This window comes from Hydractinia symbiolongicarpus, chromosome 15 (assembly GCF_029227915.1).
Source record: "Hydractinia symbiolongicarpus strain clone_291-10 chromosome 15, HSymV2.1, whole genome shotgun sequence".
In the NCBI taxonomy this organism is placed as follows: domain Eukaryota; kingdom Metazoa; phylum Cnidaria; class Hydrozoa; order Anthoathecata; family Hydractiniidae; genus Hydractinia; species Hydractinia symbiolongicarpus.
The window spans coordinates 1,326,032-1,348,897 of record NC_079889.1 but is presented as its reverse complement, the minus strand read 5'-3'; the positions used below and the strand labels follow the sequence as shown (position 1 = coordinate 1,348,897).

The following is a 22,866-nucleotide window of genomic DNA, read 5'->3' as shown; positions in this document are numbered from 1 at the left end:
TTTGAAACTATACACTTGTCAATGTTATTTTTTCCCTCTATTTTAATGCGATTGAGGTAAGGTAATTTATTACCTCTAATTATTAGTGCGATCCTCTGCAAATAATTATTTGTTATGTCGCACTAAATTAACGGAATGATTTTATTAACAACTTATCGTGATTAAATTGTCAAAAATAATGTTGCTGAAAATGGAACTAGAAAACAACCTTGTGTCCAGACTTAATTCGCCCAAGTAAATTACATATTACTAATAGGCCCTGTAGACGAGGTTGGCTAAAGGAGAAAGTAATAACCTGACTACTTAGAAAAAAAACGCTGTTGTGTTTCTTCAAACCTAAAAGTAAGGTTACTGGAGGGTTTATATTGAAATCTAACCATAACACGTATGTTCTCTAGCCATATATATTTATATCTCCTTCAACATAACATCACTTCCTATATATATCTCCATCATTGTTGATTCTCGCGATACTACAGTTCTTAGCCTCGGAAAATGTGTAACTTGAATCAAATATCGGTTTCGGATAAGTTACTTCTCCGTCGTTGCGTCTAATTTTTTGTGAGCAAGCTTATTTGTTTAAGCCTGTTTAAAATGACTTCGGGAGAATTTAGCCTAGAACAAAGTCTACCTACACTATCAGTAAAAAGGTCGGTAAAATGTGTCCAAATTTTTGGGAAATCTGATAACCGTTACCGATTAATTTTTTTTACCGACTTTTTCCTCAGTGATATTACCGACTACATTTTTTTGCCGACGATTTTTGTACCGAATTCTGTAGTAAAAATTAAGATGCTTTAAAAATTGAAGTTTTTAAATTTTTAGATGTATTATGGATATATTGAATTATAAAATTGCTTTATAAAACAGTCAATTTTTCAATGTCCTATTCTGTTTTTATTTCAATTGTTTTCAATAATTTTTTTAGAAATCAGTCGGCAATGGTTAACAATATCGTTACAATTTAGTCAAATAACACTCGGTCAATTTTATGCGAGTGACTTTTCGCATGTTTTCGAGCAGAAAAAAATTTAATTCTCTATAGTACCATATAGTAATTTACCTTTGATCTGTAAAACTTTTAGCCATTTTTTACTAAATAAGTTTACTGCGGTATTAAAAACAGCAATATGACACAATTTATTAGCGTCGAATAATCTCGTTCCCAGCGCCTGTTGTCTGCTTTTATAGACTTAGGGCTGGGAACAAGTTTGAGCATCGATGCAAAAGTCAAAACAACCAAGTTAATTTATCAAACATAGTTGAAGTTATTCTTTTAAAAGTTGTCACATAATATACATATTCAATTTATACACTAGCCTACAATCTCGTTCCCAGGGTGCTTAGCCTTTACCGACCTTGTTGGTGGAACGGCTACGTAGACCCTAAAAACGAGGTTGTGTATACTACGAAAACAATAAACCGAACAGAACGTAAAAAAAAGTGTAAAAATCTATCTATACACATGCAGATCTCTGATTTCTTGCCAACCCTGTCCCCATGGTCTTTTGGCTCCTGAGTCGTTATTACGGAGTCGACTATCAAAGGCAAAATGTCCTGGAAACAAGGTAATTTCTAGCAACTGAATGTGCTTACTTTTTATGCAAAAAAAACAAAGTTGATTTCATATGAACACAGATATCTCTAGGAGTTTTAAAAAATCCCGCGAGTAAGAAATTGTAATAGCGCAAACAGAAATGCAAAACTACACGATGAGAACCTCAATAGCCATGGAGAAGAGAGTTATTGGGTTTCACAATCTCCAAATCAGCCAAGTTCCCCTCGAAGAACAGAGTTGAAAAAACATCCACAAAAGAGAGTGTATATACAGTAAATAATTATAAAAAATGAAATATAAAATACATTTAAAAAAAAACTGTAATAAAAAGTCATTCAAATAAGAACATATGAAAACATGGAAGGGTAGCGTTTGGGAAATTTTACTGTCCGTACTTTTGAAGATAAATTCACATAAGTAGTCGGCTCACGAAAAAAATAAAATCTCTAACTATATATAACTGTACAAAAACGCTAAATTTTAACCACCATAAATAAAACACTAATTTACTCAGTAAGCATTCACACTAAAATATGGAACGCGATACACTACTTCGAAGGCATCAATAGTAGATTTTAAAACATATTCTACATCGTCAATCCCTTTGCATAGCGAAAAATGTTTCCAGAGGTGGTTCTAGTTTTCCTCGGCTTTCTCGCTTATCTAAATTTATCGGTTCTAACTCAAAGCGAGCAGGAGTCTTGAGAGATGGTTCTACTTTTCCTCGGCTTTCTCGCCCATCCAGATTTATTGGTTCTAACTCAAAGCGAGCAAGAGTCTTGAGCAATTAAGATTACTTGTCGTTTTTAAGTCAACTAGTTGTCGCATGTCGTTGTAATTACGTCATTATATCATAAATATGAGGCAGTTTTATAATGACAGACCAGTTGAAGTGGTATTGCACGTGTTGCTTCCTCCACTGTCTTCAAAGTTTTGATCTATCACGCATTTATGTAGCGTCTTCTTAACGCGAGCTGCAGTAAGACGAGCGGAGGGCGAATAGTGTAAACATTCTTGAATAAGTCGCTTCATTACTTTACCATGCTAAAAAAAAAGTGTTCGGATGTTTTACTTGAGCTCTGAACTTTGTTCACTGGCTCGACACAACAACCGTAACGACATGGGAGACACGACGGCCGTAAAGATGCGGGAGACACGAAAGCCGTATAACTGTTAAGAAAACAGCTGGATTAAGAAATTATTCAAAAACAGTCACAGCACACTAATGGACGTTATCAACCTACAACAACATTAGGAATAAAAATACAATAGCTTCTTCTCACTCTTGCGGGAAAGGGATGTACTTACAAAATCGTCGCCAAAACGAGGCGGCAGTGTCGGTTTAATTTGTTTATGTACAGCAATATTTCGCATGTCTTCCAGCGTTGGGTTGGTGCCAACATATTCAAAATACGGAGGTTGATAATCCAATGGAACGCCTAAAAACGAAAAAGGTGCAAATAAGAAAAAATTAGTAGCCCAGAGTTTATAAGAACAATTTTTATTTTATTTTATCATACTTTCAGGACTATTCCGCACAATTAATATTAGCTTAGTGAGAATATTAACATAATATTCTTTAGGATACAAACACAAGTTAAATTTTCATGTCATGTCCCTTAAGGTTCGTTTACATTAACAAAACATATGAGCAATACTGTGCATCTATATTATAATGCCCGTATACGTCTGTCTGTCTGTCTGTTTGTCACGCAAAATGGTAGCTTAGCTGCGCAATAGCGAGAAACACGCAATGCGGTATGAAAAGAACAGGCGAACCCGTGGATTTTCTACGGGCTAACGACTGTGTTTTAATAAAAACCAAGTTTCACGGCTTATTAGAAACACTTTGCACAACCAAGCAACGCAAGATATGTTGCACAAGAGATATAAATTTCTTTTGTTTTACAACAGTTGCACAACAATTAAGGACTTTATTTGGAACCAAGCCTTAGAGGTTTTTAGTCAATTATGCAAATGTAAACCTAATGATAAAAACAGGAAAATAGAAGTTAAATTTAAACAACCACAAAAGTAAAAAGCAAAAGTTATCAAAAATCTTAAAAAAATCTTCAAAGCATTTTCAAATTTAAGGATTTTGCAGAACCTGGAGTGAGCAGCCTAATTTCTTCTTGCTACACAACAAAGCAACCATAAGAGACATAAGTGGCGAGTCAAAATTTAAATTGCTCATAAAAAGTTTTAAAGGTATCATAAATGTATTAAAGTTTATATATAACTTTAATAATAATGGATTATTAACCGTTTAGCCGGTCTATAAGGGAAAATATAGACCGAGGTCATGACGTCATTGACCGAAGGCAGTGAGGTCCATGCGAGTGACATGGAGGTCATTTAGTACCCCACTGATTATTTCGTAAACATTAAGGCTTAGGTTGAAACCATGTAACTTTCTTTATATCTCAAACGTACACAGACATTCGATCCACAACTCGTTCATAAATAAACAATTACGGAGTTTCATACCGCGCAGGTCTGGGTGCGAGCGAAGCGCTTTGTAGGGACAAATTTTTGGCTTGTTTTTATTTGTCTCGATAGCCCAAATAATTTTCATGGTCAGTTTTTTTACAACTATTCTGGTTAGTGCTGCGAAAAGTGGCAGAAATGCAAAATCATGCCTGATGTTTCTTCAACTACTTTTTTACTTTAACTGACGTTTTGCTTTTTAATAACACGTTTAAATGGTGTTGCTAACCCTCTTCGTGGTATATTGACATGGGTAAGATGTTGGAATCGAAGAAAACTTAAATTACTGACTTTTATAGAGAGGCAAGAGAAGACATATTGTTGATGTTGGTTTTAGGGGTTAGCTTCCTGAAGTTGCAAGCTACATATACCATACATTTTGTGTTGTGAGGAATAAAGTAATAGTTAAAAAGAAACACTATTCTATCATTATCTGTGCACTATGGCAAAAAGAAATAAAAATTACAGCTAGCTATAGAAAGACTTAAAGGAAGTATTTTTACAGTAAGCTATAGCTAGCTAGCTATATATGGATCTGCAAGTTTGACATGGATTAACGTGGAAGAGCATTTAATAAAGGATTTATTTGCAAAGTATAGCTAACTAGTTATATAAAAAAGAGCACAGATGAAATCGATTGAAAATAAAATACACACTTCAATGATAAAATGACTGGCTTTGACTTTTCGTTAAAAATTATTGTATATAAATATTACATAACTAGCTAGGAAGGGATATATATAATAGCATGTTACACTGTATTACTGTGTTCTTAATTTTGGTAAAATGCAAGAATAAATTTAGGCAAGGTCCACTGTTACAATTTTGTGATAGCTATAATAATTTTGATACATTGACATAACAAAAATTTGGCAACTGAAAATATTTGACGAAAACATTTAAAGTCACTAAATTTGTTAAAAAAGTTATTTTCCATTAAATTTGTTTATTTTAACCACAGTATATTATTTTTTTTTATATTTCGCAGCGGTCGAAACTTTGCACTTTACAGATTAAAATTATTCCAATGCAAAATTGAGGCGTAGCAATTTTTAAGGCTAAGTTGGTGTTTGAACTGCACTGTTAAGTTGAGTGATATTAGAAATGAGTTTTTATGATCCTATTTTTAGCATCTGGGCACTTGCCCACCTATATATCTGATTACTGTATGAATAAGGTTATGATTTATATGAGTGACCCAGTGTGGCCCCTAGCTAACAAAAACTACAACGAGACAGATACAGTCAGCTTTTTGACAATTTTTAATTTGGTTTATAAAAAATGTAGGTAGCTCCGCCCTGGTTAGTTAAATAAAGTTTCTAGCAAACACAAAATAAATTTTGGAATTGTTTTTAATATTATAGCTAGCTAGGTATGTTTAATGAGCATGAAACTATTAGTTTAGAAAAAAACCCATTGTTTTCTTTACTTGTGTTTAATGAGCTACATTATTTTGGCTTACTAGCTATATAAATCTTGAATGACTTGCTAGCAATTCCTCTTTGATCAGCACTGTGATATTTTTAAGACAATATTAAAACTTGTGATGTAACTAACTACCAAAATAAGGTTTCTTTCTCTTTTGACTGCCAACTTTTCATGATGAATGTACCCCTGTTGGTTATTAATTTAATTGCTTCAAGTTGTGACTTGAAGCAATTAAATTAATAACCAAGTTTAGGTCTTGAACTTTCATAATATACAATCTTATACTGAGTATCTTTCCTTTAAATAATTGTAAAATCAATATATCGCACCAGTTTGAAAAGTGAAAATACAAAGGAAAAAGTGAATAATTCTCTGCGTACTGCATGTTTTTCTTAGCAAATGCATTGCGCTCTGTGGGGAATATAGAAATTTGTCCCTACAAGCGCTTCGCTAGTGCCCAGACCTGCACGGTATGAAAATCCGTAATACAATCCAACTTTTAAAAATAGAATATTTCAAAACAGTTTTCGTTTCGCTGGTGGAGTGTTCGTATTAAAATTAAATGTACAATTGTTAAAATTTTCTCCGGGAAAAAATGGAGAGAGGGTTGAAGATTTCATGGAACTGGAAGTATTAGGAGCTATCGATTGGTTTATGTACGTCAAGTTGGTTATTACTTGAGCTCAAGATGTTTGACATTTTGTAAAGACGAGTGGTACTAGCTGATTTGTAATTTCCTAACGAATCAATATTTTTGTGACCACTGTGTTGGGCTACATAAACTTCGGGGACATTTGCATCCAAAAGCTTTCCAATCGATGTCTACCAGACGAAAAGTAATTGAGTAATTGACATTTTTCTACCATTTTAAATCAACTTTGTCTTGCTTTGTTTTTGTTTTGATGTCGGTTAATACGGCGTCATATATACTGGTGACGTGAGAAAAAAAAAACAATCAAATTTTCCGAAAACGTTCGAATAAACGTAAACATTCGAAAATGCTAAACAGTGGGGTAATAAAACTCCATAATAACTATTCAAAACGGCTATGCTGTAGCTTTATCACGGACTCTCCCCCGCTGGGTATTTTCATTCCTTAATGCTAACACACAAAAAACGATGCACGAAGTAGTGATGCGGGAAATAAGTATGGCTGGTGAATTTTAGTGGCTTTTTTCACGACCAACTAACACATTGTATCAAAAGTAAAAAAGTCAACTAAATAAAGGGGGTGTTCAAATGGAGAAAAAAAAAAGCTCGCAAACCGGCGGTCTCGGTTTACCGGGCTGTTTTTCTCTATATGAATACCCCTTAGAAGCGAGATTTGTTATCCTTACCTGCTAATTCATATCTTCTTGTTAATTCCCACAACACTAAACCAAACGAAAATATATCACTCTTTTGGTAAGTATCAAACGAATGCAAAAGTTCTGTGTCTTCTAAAATCTCTGGTGCCATATAACGTATTGCAGGTAATTTTTGACACGAATTAAAATTAATTTCCCGCGTTTCTGGATCAATGTTAATAGCTAGACCCAGATCTCCTATGCAACATGTTAGGTTTTCTTTTACAAGTATGTTTTTACTTTTCACGTTGCGGTGAGCGATGGCTGGCTTCCCCTGCACGCCAGATATAGACCGATGAATATAATGTAAGCCACACACAGCTGAATAAGCAAGGCGATATAATATACGGTAGTCGAATGAGTGAGTCTGTAAAAAGTCATACAAGGATTTGTAAGGATAGTATGCGGTGATAATTAACCGACGCACTTCTTGCGTGGTGTCATTCTCTTGCGTGTCGCTACCGATATAACACAATATATTCTCGTGGCGCAAATAAGCTGTTTTGTGGATTTCGAGTTCTCTGTTCCACGAGAGTTGATCTTCTTCGCAGATAGATTTCACTGCAACATATTGCTGCTTCCAACGACCCTTGTATACAACACTGAATTGACCTCGACCAATTTCTTCGTAGAATGAAATTTCACAAGCAATTGACCTTTTTGTCTGTAAAGAAAGAGGTCAACTAAAGTAGAATTATAATTTATAACTAAGCAAATACACCCATGGTAATTACATGTCGACTTTTTAATTTCTGTGGTCAAACTGTTTAGAGGTAAAAAAAAAATCTAGCATACAGAAATTAATAAATGCTCTAATTTTACATAAAACCTAACAACATTAGACACTAAAAGTTAGAATTTTTAATTCTTATTTATATTTGCAATTTTCAAGGTTATCAAGCAATATTGCGGTAACTGGCAGAACATATTTCTTATGTTATCTTATTTCTTACAGGCTGGTGTTTAAAGTTACACGGATCTGTATTTTACGGGTTAGAAAATGTCATGTTTAGAGATAAGACGTTTGATGTGCATTCTAACAATGCATTCTTTCTCCTCTTTAACTGTAAATATCATAAAAATAACAAAAATGTTACATTCGCTTCATTTAGACAGAATAATTTCTACAAAATGAACAGCACTTTCCCTCACTTCTTTTCTATTTCTCTTCCAAGCGACTAGAAATAATGGTATGCCGAGAATTAAAACTTGGATACTTTCAAACCAAATATAACATTTTAAAGTTTATATTATTCTGCATATTAAAAAAAATCAAAACAACATACGAATACGCAACATGATCATGGTACATCATAACAACATTCAAATGCTTCCACACGTCTAACATAATCATCCATGTTGTTTATCAAATTAACAAGAAGCCTTGTGACAGGCAGACACATAAACAGACAGAAAAACGAACAATATTATAAACACGCTTGAATACCAAATACTTACCAAAGCAGGCAATCCACTTCCAGTATCAGACGACATACATAGTTCTCCATATGATGAAACAGGCGTTGAACCATCAGTTATAAACAATTTCCGCTCTGAATCGCGCTCTCTCTTTGATGTTATTTGACGATATCTACAAAGAAAATGTTCTCATTATCTAGCCTGACTAATACAGCATATTTTTCACATTATAAGCTTACAAGTTGTTTGTTGCTAATTCGATACCGTTGCAGACCAAGAAACAAATTTTAAATAGGCTAATTTTTGAGTGGCGAATAAACTGGAGGGTCAAGTTTAAAGGAGAACTAACGATTGATAACAAGTTGTGCTTAAAATATTCATTACAATGTGAATATGAACTGTGTTAAATTTTTTATATCTGCCAGTTTTTGTTCCCGATCAAAGAAAAGATCAAAGTAGTCCCTCAGTCGCTGTCATGACAGTGTCGATTAGTACATTCTGTTTGGTAAAATGATAACTTATGTGTTTGACGTAAGCCCTGGGTTATGTAAACAAACGCATTTTGAATTTACGAACCGAGTGAATGCTAATCTTGCGATTGTCTAAGAGTAATTTTATTTATCATCTTATGAAATAAATATCTTTTGCAGAATAGAATGATGTTTCACCGTTGTAAATATAGTTTTAGGTTTAAACATGAGTTATCACTTGGAAAAATAAATATTAGCTACGTGTATTCAAATTTATTATAAATTTTTTTGTGTTATTTTTGTATCAAAACATCTTTAAAGACAACAGTGCTTCGTCTGATTTGCTTAACTTAAAAACAAAAACAGTCTTAAAGTTTTTCTCTGTTTACCTTCCTACGCATGTTGCTAAATTATTGAAAAATATTTTTTTTTTACTACTGGAATTTAGCTTGTGTTCTTCCCGTCTGAACCTCGCGATAAATTTTAATCACTCTAGGAAACACCAAGAATTGAATATAGGTAAATATATCTTTTGTTACTATGTATGTAGACTGTAAAATGGAATATATTAATACAAAAAAGGTTAGGAAAAATTACAACTCAACGGTGTTGTAATAAAAAAAAAGGAATTTTTATTAGGCTATTCACAGGTCTCCAGGGTTTCTTTATAAAAAACAAAATTGTGATTCTATTAAACTCGCATTCGTGTCTCAGTGAGTAAAAACCGCATACAAATGGCAAGGATTGTTAAAAAAACATTTTTTCCTAGATGATTCCTTTTCTTTTTTTTTACTTGATTTTCTATGAGTAATCGAAACATTTCCTTGGTTTTCTGAGATTTTATTTGAGAAAAGCAGACCCAGACTTGGTAATTACAGTATTGATTTTGAAGACCTGCACGGTTAAAATACAACGAAACTCCCCTTATATAGTGGACATACTATATAGCAGACACTGTTACAATGGACAATTACCTAAGGAATCTAATAGTGGACATCTCTTATAGCCAACATTTTTTAGTGTCTCGGTTTACACTACTCCTAAAAATGACCTCTGGGTAGTGAACACAATCTACAATTGGTAATACAGAGCAATTGTAAGAAATTCGTTCAATGAATATTAAAAAATAATAAATTTATTGACTAACACAGCAAAATGTCAAAGTTTTTTGGATTTTTTTTACTTTGTTTAGCTGTTTTTGAATAAAATATAGAATATTGTATATTGTGTTTGAGCTCTTTTTTCTCAAAAAACCAGCCTCTTAACATACTCGTTCCCATATAGTGTTTTAGCCTCTTAGGCCTTATTACAAAAGTAAAAAAGACAATGCTCCTGGGTTGGCCTCTTATTGAACTTTGCAGTCGATTTTACTTTACCCTTACTCACAAGAGCACACTTTTGAAGCAATATAAGAAAAATTTTGTAGAATGTTCTACCACCTAATTAGAATCTTATTCAGCTCAACTGCCTAGTGGGGATTTTCCATCAGGATTGGGAAGTCTTTGCAACTTTAATAAATCTTTATTAAAAGCAGGAGCACCTACCTTAGATAGAAATAGCTCAGTGCTATGACTAAAAAAACAACGCAGATAGTCACTGAAATTGTGAGAGCAATACTGTGACTATTGTTGACAGGTTCCTTCTTTGAAATATTCACTAAAATAGAAATAATTGGTGAAAATATACACTCTTTTTATTGGAATTATCTTTATACAGCCATTAAATGTATTTATGCAATCCTGTTAATTCAACACTAGCAAAAATTTGCCTGCTTTATGTTGGCAAACTTGCATTTTATATTAGCAAAATGTTATGTTATGTTTTTGAGAAAATTAGAGCAAAACATCTGTAAGTTAAATGCAATTAAAGGAAAAATTGTCTCCGGAAAAAGTTGCTGACTTTAATACCAAATTTTTTGAATGCATTAACATTCGCTTAAACACTTTGCAGGGTGCTCTTTTGAAGGTAGGCATTTCTCGATTAGCTATCATTTTGCTCAATATCCATTATATCAAAGTAGATATTTATGGAAATTACAGAAAAAATGAACACAAGTGAGAAATACGGTATTTGCAAAATAAAAGATTGCAAATTTTGCCCTTGTTCAAAAATATGGAATTTAAGATTGTCAATACTAGGCATATTCGCAAATATTAATTCTGCATTCATTTCCTCTAATGTCTTTTCTTTTGCATTATTTTCTTGCACATTTCAGTATTTTGTTGTACTTACAATTTTCATAATATCTGTTAATTACTTCTGGCTCTATCACGGGAATTAAATCTTCGTTACACAAGTCATAATCATCGCAGCACATAATACGATTCGGTACAAACGAGTTTGAGCGAGCACATTGGAACTCGGCACCTAGAAAGAATAAAAAAATATCACAACGAGCTATAAGAAGCAGAAAAAATATTCATCAAGCAATGTTAATGTCAGCTTCGTCCAAAAATCAAATAATGAAAATATTTAAATTAATTTTGAATATTATTTACTTTTTGAATCAAGGGAAATCTAAAAAGTGACTTCAATTTAAACTGCTGATTAGTCTGCCAATGACATGTCTTAGTTTAAGCAATTAAAGCATTTAATATAAATAAATAAATAAATAAATAAATAAATAAATAAATAAATAAATAAATAAATAAATACAAAGTTGATCTTAACCGGAACTAAATTTTGCTTCAGCACATTTTTGCTAAAGAAGGATGCACCTTAATCAATTTGCGTGTTAGTAGGGGTGTGCACTGCACAGAAGTGTGCGTCTGAAAAAATCTATACTTAGTATGTACAAAACACACATGTACGAAATAAATAAATAAATAAATAAATAAATAAATAAATAAATACAAAGTTGATCTTAACCGGAACTAAATTTTGCTTCAGCACATTTTTGCTAAAGAAGGATGCACCTTAATCAATTTGCGTGTTAGTAGGGGTGTGCACTGCACAGAAGTGTGCGTCTGAAAAAATCTATACTTAGTATGTATGAAACACCGTAACAACAAAAGTTCAAATTGACCAACCTTGTTTATTGATGCAACCATACTCTAAACGAGTATCTTTTGTACCTTCAATAACTTTTCTGATTGTAAAACATTTGTGGTCAGATAAGCAAGTGAAATTTAAGTGATCATCTGGACAATGAAAATGACAATCACATCGTATACTGAACACTAGAGAAAAGAGAAGATGCACAAAGTAAGATACGATATACTCAAACATTAAACGGACCTCCCCCCCCTCCAAAAAAAAAAAAGAAAAAAAAGAAGCAGAATGGCTCATAAAAACGACAAGGTGTTCCCCCTAAATATCTGCTTTTGCCTTTACAGAAAAAACTGATGGTAGTTGGTCACGTTTTGTAACTATCATTAAATGACAAAGTGTAAATTGCACTTTTGATGTAAAAAGTGTGATGTTTAGTATATAACAATTTGATACTATTTCACACAAACTTAATTTCTTTCCATATTGTTTTGCGAACTTTGTTTGTGGATGGAAGATGGTAGATATTATTGTTAAAAGGTATATTAACATGATAAAAATGATATTTAATTTTTTATTTTTCATATATATTTTTAAATCTTTGTTTTCACCTTTTGGATACATGCCTACCAATAAGAGGTGTGGGACAGGCTCTCCATACGCAAGAAGAACTTAATTTAACCAAGAAATGTATTAAGTTCTGAAAATTAAGTCCATCATTATGAGGCTAACAATCATTCTTGAATTCATAATATCTGGTGCTTTTAATGTTGTTGCAGCGGTTGATGAATGTTTTAACGAATGGGAAGATTACGTTTGATTGATTCCGTTATGAGCAAGTTGTTGTAGCCCTTAGGAAGATGATATGTCAGGGACAATAATTCTTGTTGTTGAACGAATCAAAAAAGAAAACAAAACAAACTACATTCTTTTATTTTTAAACATTTTATTTTGTTCAGAAGACAGTTATTGCAGAATGCTATCTCTCTTAAAAGATGGGAGAATGTTTAAGATGTTTACTATGTTTTAGATTAGTTTATAACTGTGGTGTATGACTGGGGGTTTTATCTATCTCAGTAAATAAATTGATGTTAACAGTGGTAGCAGAGGATGAGTCACAATTACAAGATACCCCCAGTCTTTAATGACAAGAAGCCATATAATCGCTATGTTGATGAATTGAAAGCATGGACATTATTAACAGATTTAGAGAAGCAGAAGCAAGGCATCGCAGTGGCCTTATCTTTACCAGAAGAAGATTCAACACAAGTAAGAGATAAAGTGTTCAGTGAGATTAGTATTGCTGATTTAAATAAAGAAGATGGAATAGACACTTTGATAGCGTTTATGGACAACTTGTTTAAGAAAGATGAATTAACTGATATGTATGAACATTACACAAACTTTGATCGTTATAAAAGAAAAAGTGATGAAACTATGGAGTCGTATATAATAGAATTTGAAAAGTTGTACAATAAAACAAAGAAATTTGATATGGCATTACCAGAAAGTGTTTTAGCATTCAAATTACTTGATGGAGCTTGTTTAAAACATTCGGACAGACAGCTTGTACTTACTGGTGTAAACTATGAAGAAGTAAATACTATGTTTAAACAAATGAAAAGTGCATTAAAAAAGTTTTTCGGAGAACAATCATTACCTACTAATAGCAATGAAAGCATAAAAGTTGAACCATCTATTACTACAACTGAACCTGTATTTATTACTGGAACTCATGGAAATTCAGTTAGACCTCGAAATGAACGTTTAAGATATGGTAACAGAAATAATTATGAACGAAACAATCAACAATAATCCACTTGATGAAAAGGGTGAACCACTTAGATGTCACATTTGTCAGTCAGTTATGCACTTTGCTCGGTTTTGTCCTCATGGGAATAAAACCTTTGACAAGCCAGTGTTCCAAGCAAGCGGTGAAAATGATATGGTGGAAAAAGCAGTTCTTTTTACGGGCGCAGTAATTGAAGATAAAAGTGTTTTATTGTCAGAAGCTCTTAACTGTGCTGTACTAGATAGTGCTTGTTCAGCAACTGTTACCGGAGAAGATTGGCTTAAGTGTTATTTGGATTCACTAACAACAGAACAAAAGTGTAAAATACAACGATCTCCCAGTGACACTGTTTTTCGATTCGGTGGTGGGGAAAGATTGAAATCCAATGGCAAAATTAAAATACCATGTAATATGGCTGGGAAGGAATGTGAAATTGTGACAGACATAGTTGAATGTGATATACCTCTTCTTCTTAGTAAAACAGCTATGAAGAAAGCGGACATGAAATTAGATCTGGTAAACGACACTGCTGAATTATTTGGCACATTAGTTGATTTGCAGAATACAACATCAGGCCATTATTGCGTACCCTTGAAAGAGGATGAAGTCTGTTTATCCAACTCAATATTGATAAATGAGTCGTTTAAAGAAAAAGAAAAGAAAGTTGTAAAATTGCACAAGCAATTTGGACATCCCACTGCAAAACGGTTAGCAAGTTTGTTGGTTGATGCAAAACTATATGATGAAGACTGTAAGAGAATCCTGGATCAAATTGAACAGGACTGTGAAACATGCTAGAAGTTTAAACGGACACCACCTAGACCAGTGGTCTCACTGCCATTAGCTACTGATTTCAATCAGTGTGTTGTAATGGATCTTAAAGAATGGGTAAAAAGTAAAATATGGTTGTTTTACCTCATTGATGCAGCTACTCGATTCACTTTAGCTACAGTAATTCGAAGCAAATTACCTTCTGTTATTATTGACAAAACCATGCAGTTGTGGATTGGCAATGGATTTGGTGTTCCTGGACGCTTATTAGCAGAAAATGGAGGAGAATTTGCTAATGAAGAGTACCGAGATATGTGTGATAACCTAAATATTGAAGTTTTAAACACAGCAGCTTGTAGTCCATGGCAAAATGGATTGTGTGAAAGGAACCATGCAATTGTAGATGATTGTTTGAGAAAGGTTCTTGATGAAAACCCAAAATTATCGTTGGAAGTTGGTTTGGTCTGGGCACTTAATGCCAAGAATTCCTTGCATATGAATTCTGGTTATAATTCCTATCAATTAGTTTTCGGACGGAATCCGAATTTGCCATCAGTGTTAAATGCAAATCCACCAGCTTTAGAGGGTGTAACCGTATCACATGTGTTTGCAAAGCATATTAATGCCCTTCATAATGCACGTAAAGCATTTATTGAAGCTGAAGCTTCAGAAAGAGTTAGAAGAGCTTTGCGTCATCAGATTCGAAGTACTAACACACAGTATTACACTGGAGAGAAAGTCTACTATAAACGTGATGATTCACCAAAGTGGAGGGGTCCTGCTAAAGCGTCAAGACGGCAAGGTTGGTTTTGTTCGGCAAGGCAGTGTGTATGTCAGAGTCCCACCTTGTCGATTAGTTAAAGTGGGTCAAGAATTTTCTGGCTCTAATCAGAACAAACTTGACAATACAGATCTTAAAGAGAACAAAGATGTAGGTGATCATCAATCAGAAGTAGTGATTGATTTAGAGGTTGAAGAGTCAAATGCTACACTGTGCAACAAGAACAACGTAACAGAAGTGAACATGAGGAAAATGTTTCAGATGTACCAGAAGCAGAAATGAATTTGGAAGGAGAACAACAGGTGTCTGTTCGAAAAGAGCATGATTTTCCCAAAGTTAACGACCATGTTGAAGTGAAAATGAAAGATGTACCAGAATGGTTTTCAGCAAAAGTGATAGGTAGAGGTGGAAAAGCTACAGGGAAGTACAGTAGTTGGTACAACATAAGGAAAGAAGGTACAAATGATGAAATGTGCCTAGATTTTAAGGTTGTTAAAGATTGGAAAAAAGTTGAAAGTGTCAATGTAGTTATTCTTCCAGAACACGTACATGATACTTTAGAGGCAGTTAAAGCAAAACAGAAGGAATTAGACAACTGGAAACTGTTTGATGTTGTTCGACAGGTTCCGGATGATAAACAAAGTAAGATATCAACAAGATGGATTATCACTGAAAAAGAAGTCGATTCCTCTAAAGTTGTTAAGGCACGTCTTGTTGTTAGAGGATTTGAGGAAGAGCACAAACTGCAACGTGACTCACCAACTGAAGCTAAAGACACTCTTCGTATGCTTTTTGGAATAGCAGCCTGCAAGAATTGGAATTGTGTGGCATTAGATGTAAAGTCTGCATTTTTGCAAGGTCACACTATCGTGATGTTTATGTTACACCACCCAAAGAAGCAAATGTTCCAGATGGATTCACATGGAAGCTTGTTAAAGTAGTTTATGGCTTAAACGATGCTCCAAGAAATTGGTATTTCAATAGTGTACGTCAGACCTTATTAAAGCTGAAGGCAGAGCAGTCCACAGTAGATAAAGCACTTTCTACTGGAAAGATACAGATAACAATCTTTGTGGCATCTTTATAATGCATGTAGATGTTTTTGTACTTGCAGGAAATAAAATTTTTGAAGCATCTATTATGTCACAGTTGATTAAGACCTATAAGGTTGGTAAGATAGAAGAGACCAACTTTAAATACATTGGGATAAACATTTCTCAAGATGGTGGAAATATAACTATGGATCAAAAGCAGTATGTTGAATGCATTTAGGAAATACAGATTTCAAACAAACGATCCACTAGAAAGCGTGATGAACTCAATGATGACGAATTACATAAACTTAGATCTGCAATAGGACAATTGAACTGGATAGCTACTCAAACTCGCCCAGATTTGGCTTTCGATGTGCTGGAATTAAGTGTTTCCATTAAAAACGCAAGAGTAGAGCATCTTTTGGTGGCTAACAGGGTTATAAAGAAAATGAAAGCCACTAACAATGTGTGCTTAATCTTTCCAAATATGCCAAAGTATGAATTGTGGAAGTTGGTAGTCTTTTAAGATGCGTCATATGCAAACTTACCAGATGGCGTCTTCAGTGCTGGCGGTAGTATAGTGATTGTCGTTGCAGAGGATGGGAAATGTTTCCCAATTTCTTGGTGTTCAAAGAAGATCAAGAGGGTTGTTAAGAGTACCATTGCTGATGAAGCCTTATCCTTAGTTAATGGTATTGATAATGCATACTACATAGGCTGTTTAATGTCACAGATTTTGTTTTCACAGAGAGCAAATGAGAATTGTATTCCCATAACAGCTTATATTGATAATAAATCTTTGTATGAAAATATTCATGTTACTACTCTGGTGTCAGAAAAACGTCTTAGAATCGATATAGCAGCTATTCAACAAATGGTCAATTAAGGAAAAGTTTACGTTATGAGCAAGTTGTTGTAGCCCCTAGGAAGATGATATGTCAGGGACAATAATTCTTGTTGTTGAACGAATCAAAAAAGAAAACAAAACAAAACTACATTCTTTTATTTTTAAACATTTCATTTTGTTTAGAAGACAGTTATTGCAGAATGCTATCTCTCTTAAAAGATGGGAGAATGTTTAAGATGTTTACTATGTTTACTACTGTTATATTTTAGATTAGTTTATAATTGTGTTGTATGACTGGGGGTTTTATCTATCTCAGTAAATAAATTGATGTTAACAAGCCTTTCTGTAATTTCATTTCTATACATTTAATTATATATATATATTTTTCTCACAAGTTAGTTGCAAAGTTTGAATGAAAAGCCAACTTAAAAATTGTTCACCTATCAGTTGTGTAACTGTTGAAACTAATGTGGTGTACTGAAGTAAATATTTTTTTAAGACACTTTGGTTAAAAGTTTAAAATTTCTATTTCTTGGAACTTTAAATTTATGCAACTTTTAAGACTTGCATAATAAATTTTATGTTTATATTGTATATATATTATGTGTATGTTTATATATTTTGAAAATCAATAGAAATTCTAAGAACTTTTATTTTTTGTCTAAATTATGTATATATTACATTCATAACTTTGTATACCTATAGTTGACACATTTAGTATCTGTATCAGGGCTAGTTTTGTTGGTAAAAAAAATAACCGTGAAGCTTAACAATGATTAAAAATATCACAGTTAAAAATGTATTTTTTTTAAAAAAATATGATGACCTTATAATTTGTAGGTAAATTGATGACAATCGAAACGTAAGGTTGATATGAAATTGTTAAAATTGAAACAATAAGGCACAATCACATAAATCAGTAAATGTGTATTATTGTAATTCCATAAAAATAAAAATCATATATTTCACAGGGTACGAATTAACGATTTGTGATTCCTGAATGACGAATCATTTTCATAATTTTACAAGAATTTTTTCCAAATTATAATAAATCACGAACCACAATGTCCTTATGTACTTTAACATAATTTTTCCCTCTGGAAAGTTAGGTCTCTCTATATTTCAGAAGTTCTTCCCTAAAAACGATTGTCAAATTAGGAAGTGTCGTGTGCTTGCTTTGTAAAGCCTACCATATTTGTTTACAAGGGCAGACATTCTGCCAACAACCAAATTTTCATTCGGTATTTATTTTTTAATAAATTCAACACCAACATAAATTGGCCGCAGGTGCATTTTCTGCCAATCTAGACACCTATATTTCAAAAATCCCCCCCCCCTCTCCACCAACTAAACTATTACGAATCACTTTATAATTGTAATTCAAACCCTGTTTCACATTAATTTTTCCCTGCACTTAAACCATTCAAAACACTACTTATACATTAAATTTTCATTGTTTCACACAACACAGGCCGCGTCATAAAGAGGCTTGACATTACACAGACAAACACCTACATGTATCCAGATTAATGTGGGCAATCGTATGCTTAGAAAACAATTTTTTGCAGTTGCCACGCATTGTTATTTCAGGCGTAGGTACGCGTTTTGGAGAAAGAAATGTCAAATTGATGTTTCTTGTGGCAACTTTAGTATGGACAGTTCCTTATCGTTTCTAATGTATATAAATGTTTAAACAAATATAATGAAAATTTCGAAAAAAATGGACTTTCTTCTTAGGTGCTTAGACAAATGTAGGCTATGGATTAAAAATATTCATATTGACCACAGTCAACACCTTATTGCACTGTATTTACTTTCTTCTTTAATACAAGATAAATTTTAAGTGAAAAGGTGTATTGACTTAGGGGCTGTTGGCAAATGATTTTTGCTTGTTTTAACAAGATAGGGTCAATTGAAACACTTGAGCTGAAGTGAAACACTTGAGCTTTAAACGGATTGCACACCAGTCCTGTAGGTATTAAAAGTGGTTTCCAACAATTGAAATAAGTCCTTTTGTCTATTCTTTATCATTTAGTTTATTAGTACTGTGGAAGCTGGAAAAAAGTTCTTGATTTTTAATGTAAATTTTCCAACATTGTCTTTATTCAAAATTGAGTCAAACTCTTTTCACCAAAAAAGGACCCCGAAACAACTGATTTTTCATCGTTTTTTAACACTATGGTTGGTGTTCATCTAGTAATACAGTGGAAAAATTATTTTTGTTTGTACTATATTTTCTTTATTGGACAAATTCCCCACTAAAAGGTCTAACTGTGTTGATGTCAATGACCCCTTTACTTATAATGATGCACACTTCAAATTTTTTTGAAAAGTGCCACACTGCTTTTCAAAAAAGCTGATGTTGTGTAAAAATTGTAAAGAAGTTTATGTTATATAGTAATACGGAGTGTTTGTGACGGTCATAGTGGATATCGTCATTTTCCTTTGATGTCTCAAAATTTTCTTTGAAGGCGCCGAAAAAAATACGTCTCGAATGTTAAATTTGATGTTACCGCGCAACGTCAATAACACTACTTCAACGTCAATATTTTAATTTAAATTAATGAAGCCATTACAGTGCACTTAAAACTTTGAGGCCAAATAATTTAACATATGATTGATGTCACCAACAGCTATGAAGATCATGAGGAGGTAAAAATCGTGTTTTTATGAGAGTTTGTTAGAGACGAAAGCGTGTTTTTTCCAGTTTTTTAACTTCCGTCGTATCAATTTCTTTTAAACTTTCAGGAAACGTTAATAATAAAAAGATACAACTTATGTGTACTTTTCATTAAAAACAAAACGTGGCAAGAAAAGTTATCACGAAAAAACGTGTTTTCTCATTAATAAACTCTTACAAAAGTGTGATGTTTACCTCCTCTGATTGCTAAATAAGCTGCGATGGAGTGTTAGTTTTCACGAATTATCGTAAAGGTGTTTTGTAAAAAGGAAGAAAACTGTTATGGATTAAGAAGGCTCTGACCATAATTTTTTTTTTCTTTTTTGGGGGGGGGGATATTTTGAAAAGAAAGTTACAATTCCTTCAAATATGTTTTAAGTAGGGTTAATGCCAATAACATACTAAATTCACTCTGTTTACTTTTTTAATTAATACAGAAAATGAGTGAACAACTTAAACAGTAAAGAGATGCATAGGAAATAGCTGTATGCGGCGAAAAAATAATAAACCATCAGAGATCACTGTTTTAAAAATTGAGCTAAAATTAATATAGCTAGCTACCTGATTCTTCGTATAATATCAGCAAAATGATTAAAGTAAAGCTTGACCAAATCCAACCGGCCATTTTGTTTTAATATTCCCTTGTTTTGGTTTGGAAGCCTGGGAAAGAAAAAGCAAAAGCAATCCTGCTCTCCGGCGGGCTTAATTTTGTATCTGGATATAGATAACTACTTAATAAGACGGGGGAGGGAGTTACGGGGTCGTATTCTGCAGCAAAATGTAACACATGTAGAACCGATGCGCGCAAAATAATAACATTAGGAAACACGTGTGGTATGTTGATAAGCATTATTTATATGAAAGCAAAGGTTACTGGTTAAGTCAAAGCAAGATTCCAATAGCACCCCCTTTTTTCTGAATTTCCCTTTCCATGTAGCTAGCTAGCTAATAGTTATTACGGGTTTATATTTTATTGAGTTTCCCCTCGCTAAGGTATAGCTAGGTATAGAGTTAATTCATAACAGTAAAAAAAAACATTCACAAGATACTTTGAAATAAATTTAAACAATACCAAAATTATCTGGAAAGGGATGAATAATATTTTAAACAAAGTAAACAACAAAAATAATAACAACAACGTATCTCTGAAGATTAACGATCAACAAATTAATGATCCCCTTCTCATTTCTAATAGTTTTAATAAACATTTTACAAATATTGCAGATAAAATAAGAAATAAAATACCCCCTACAAATAAGCACTCTTCTAACTACCTTAAAAATAGCAACCCTAATTCTTTTTTCTTCTGGCCAACAGACACTGAAGAAATTGTAAAAGTAATAAAAACCCTGAACATCAGTAAATCAAATGGCTTAAATAGTATCCCATCTAAACTATTGGTCAATGTAGTCAACGAAATCTTACCTGCATTAACTAAAATAATCAACATTTCTTTTCAAACAGGCACATATCCTGACCTTCTTAAAACAGTTAAAGTCATTCCTGTTTATAAAAAACGCTCGCCACTAGATAATTATAGACTAATAGACTGCTCTCTAATGTTGATAAAATTTACGAAAAAATTGTTCACTCACTTCTCATCTCATTTCTTGATAAACAAAATAATCACTAATAAACAATTTTGATTCAGAAATAAACACTCAACTAACCATGCCTTAATAAGTCTAATTGAAAACATTAGAAAGTAAGAGTTTATCAACTAACCATGGCTTAATCAGTCTAATTGAAAACATTAGAAAACAACTTGACTATGGAAATTTTTCTTGTGGAATTTTTATAGACCTTCGAAAAGCCTTTGATACCGTTGACCACAACATACTATTGGGGAAAATGCAACACTATGGCATTCGTGGACTAGCAAACTCCTGGTTTAAATCTTATCTTACTAACCTAAGACCATTTGTTTTTATTTGAAAGAAATTTTTCATGGGGTGCCCCAGGGATCACTCCTAAACGGAATTTACTATAGTGATGTTTTTCACCTTGCAGATGACACCAGTCTATTATGCCCTAGTCCCAGTTTGAAAACCATTAAGAAAAAGGTAAATATTGATCTAAAACTTCTATGCCACTGGTAAAATGCAAATAAAATTGCACTTAACGTTGCCAAAACCGAGGTTATTCTTTTCAGGCATCCCAATAAGTCAATCAGCTATGATGTTAGACTAAAACTAAATGGCAAAAAACTACACTTGTGTTAAGTATCTTGGTGTTATTATTGACTCTCACTTAAATTGGTCATTTCATATAAAAAACTTAGCTACCAAACTTTCCAGAAGTAATGGAGCAATTTGCAAACTCCGTCACTATGTTCCCTTAAAGATACTTCTCTCTGTATACTACTCTTTATTTTTTTCTCACGCTTCTTAATTCTCCCAAGTTTGGTGTCTAACCCATAACATCCATACTAATCGAATCTTTAAACTTAGTGGTCAGACTCATCACCTTCACTGACTTTCATCAACCCTCTAAACCTCTACTAAAGCAACTTAACCTTCTTGATATTTCTGATACCACCAAAATCTGTAATGTAACTCTAGTTCACCAAATCCTAAACAAAAACTCTCCACCTAATATAAATAGTCTTTTCAGTTTAGCGTTTCGCCCAGATACTTACAATACCAGAGGATCTTCTATTAAACTTTTAGACAACCTCCTTGTTAAAACTTTTTCTTTTGGTACCAATTCTACTTTATATCAATGTATACTAGCCTGGAACTTTTTTTCAATCTCTTTTCCCTAGACAAGACCTTTCTTCACTATCAATATCTAAAATCAAATCACTCTGCACAAATTCCCTCCTCAATAAATATTCCTAACTATCTTAGTCCCTTTTTTACTTTCTGCAAACAGAAAAAATTTTTAGATAAGATTTTTTTTTAAGCAATTTATCTAGCTAAAGTTTCTTTTTCAATAGAACATTTTTTTTAGTTAGTTTCTCAGCAAATAAACTCTTACTTTCTTACTAATGAATAAAGGGTATAGCTAGCTAGCTAGATACAACCCTTTCAATTGTTTCAAGGATAGACCATAAAGACAATTTTAGAATGTTTAAAGTTCCTATTTGTGCTTTTTTAATTGTTTAGAACAAGTTGCAACAATACTATTTTTATGGAGAGCATAAAAACCTGAAAATGGGATTCAAGGGGTATAGTATATATTATATACTGTATAAAGTATTATATAGATACATGTATATAAATAATAGATTACTAGATAAAAGGGAAACACCCTGGACGTTATA

At 32.9% G+C, this 22,866-nt stretch overlaps 1 protein-coding gene across 1 annotated transcript; it reads right to left on the bottom strand.

Annotated features, from left to right (window-relative positions):
- Positions 1-1,244: 1,244 nt before the first annotated feature.
- LOC130628587 (bone morphogenetic protein receptor type-1B-like) lies at positions 1,245-20,298 on the bottom strand. Its single transcript, XM_057441556.1, has 8 exons — positions 20,163-20,298; positions 11,738-11,887; positions 10,941-11,075; positions 10,253-10,364; positions 8,278-8,410; positions 6,811-7,483; positions 2,867-2,997; positions 1,245-2,602 (listed from the first exon to the last, which is right to left on the bottom strand). The coding sequence occupies exons 1-8, from the start codon at positions 20,224-20,226 to the stop codon at positions 2,429-2,431; spliced, it is 1,572 nt and encodes a 523-aa protein (XP_057297539.1). The 5' UTR covers positions 20,227-20,298; the 3' UTR covers positions 1,245-2,428.
- Positions 20,299-22,866: the final 2,568 nt, after the last annotated feature.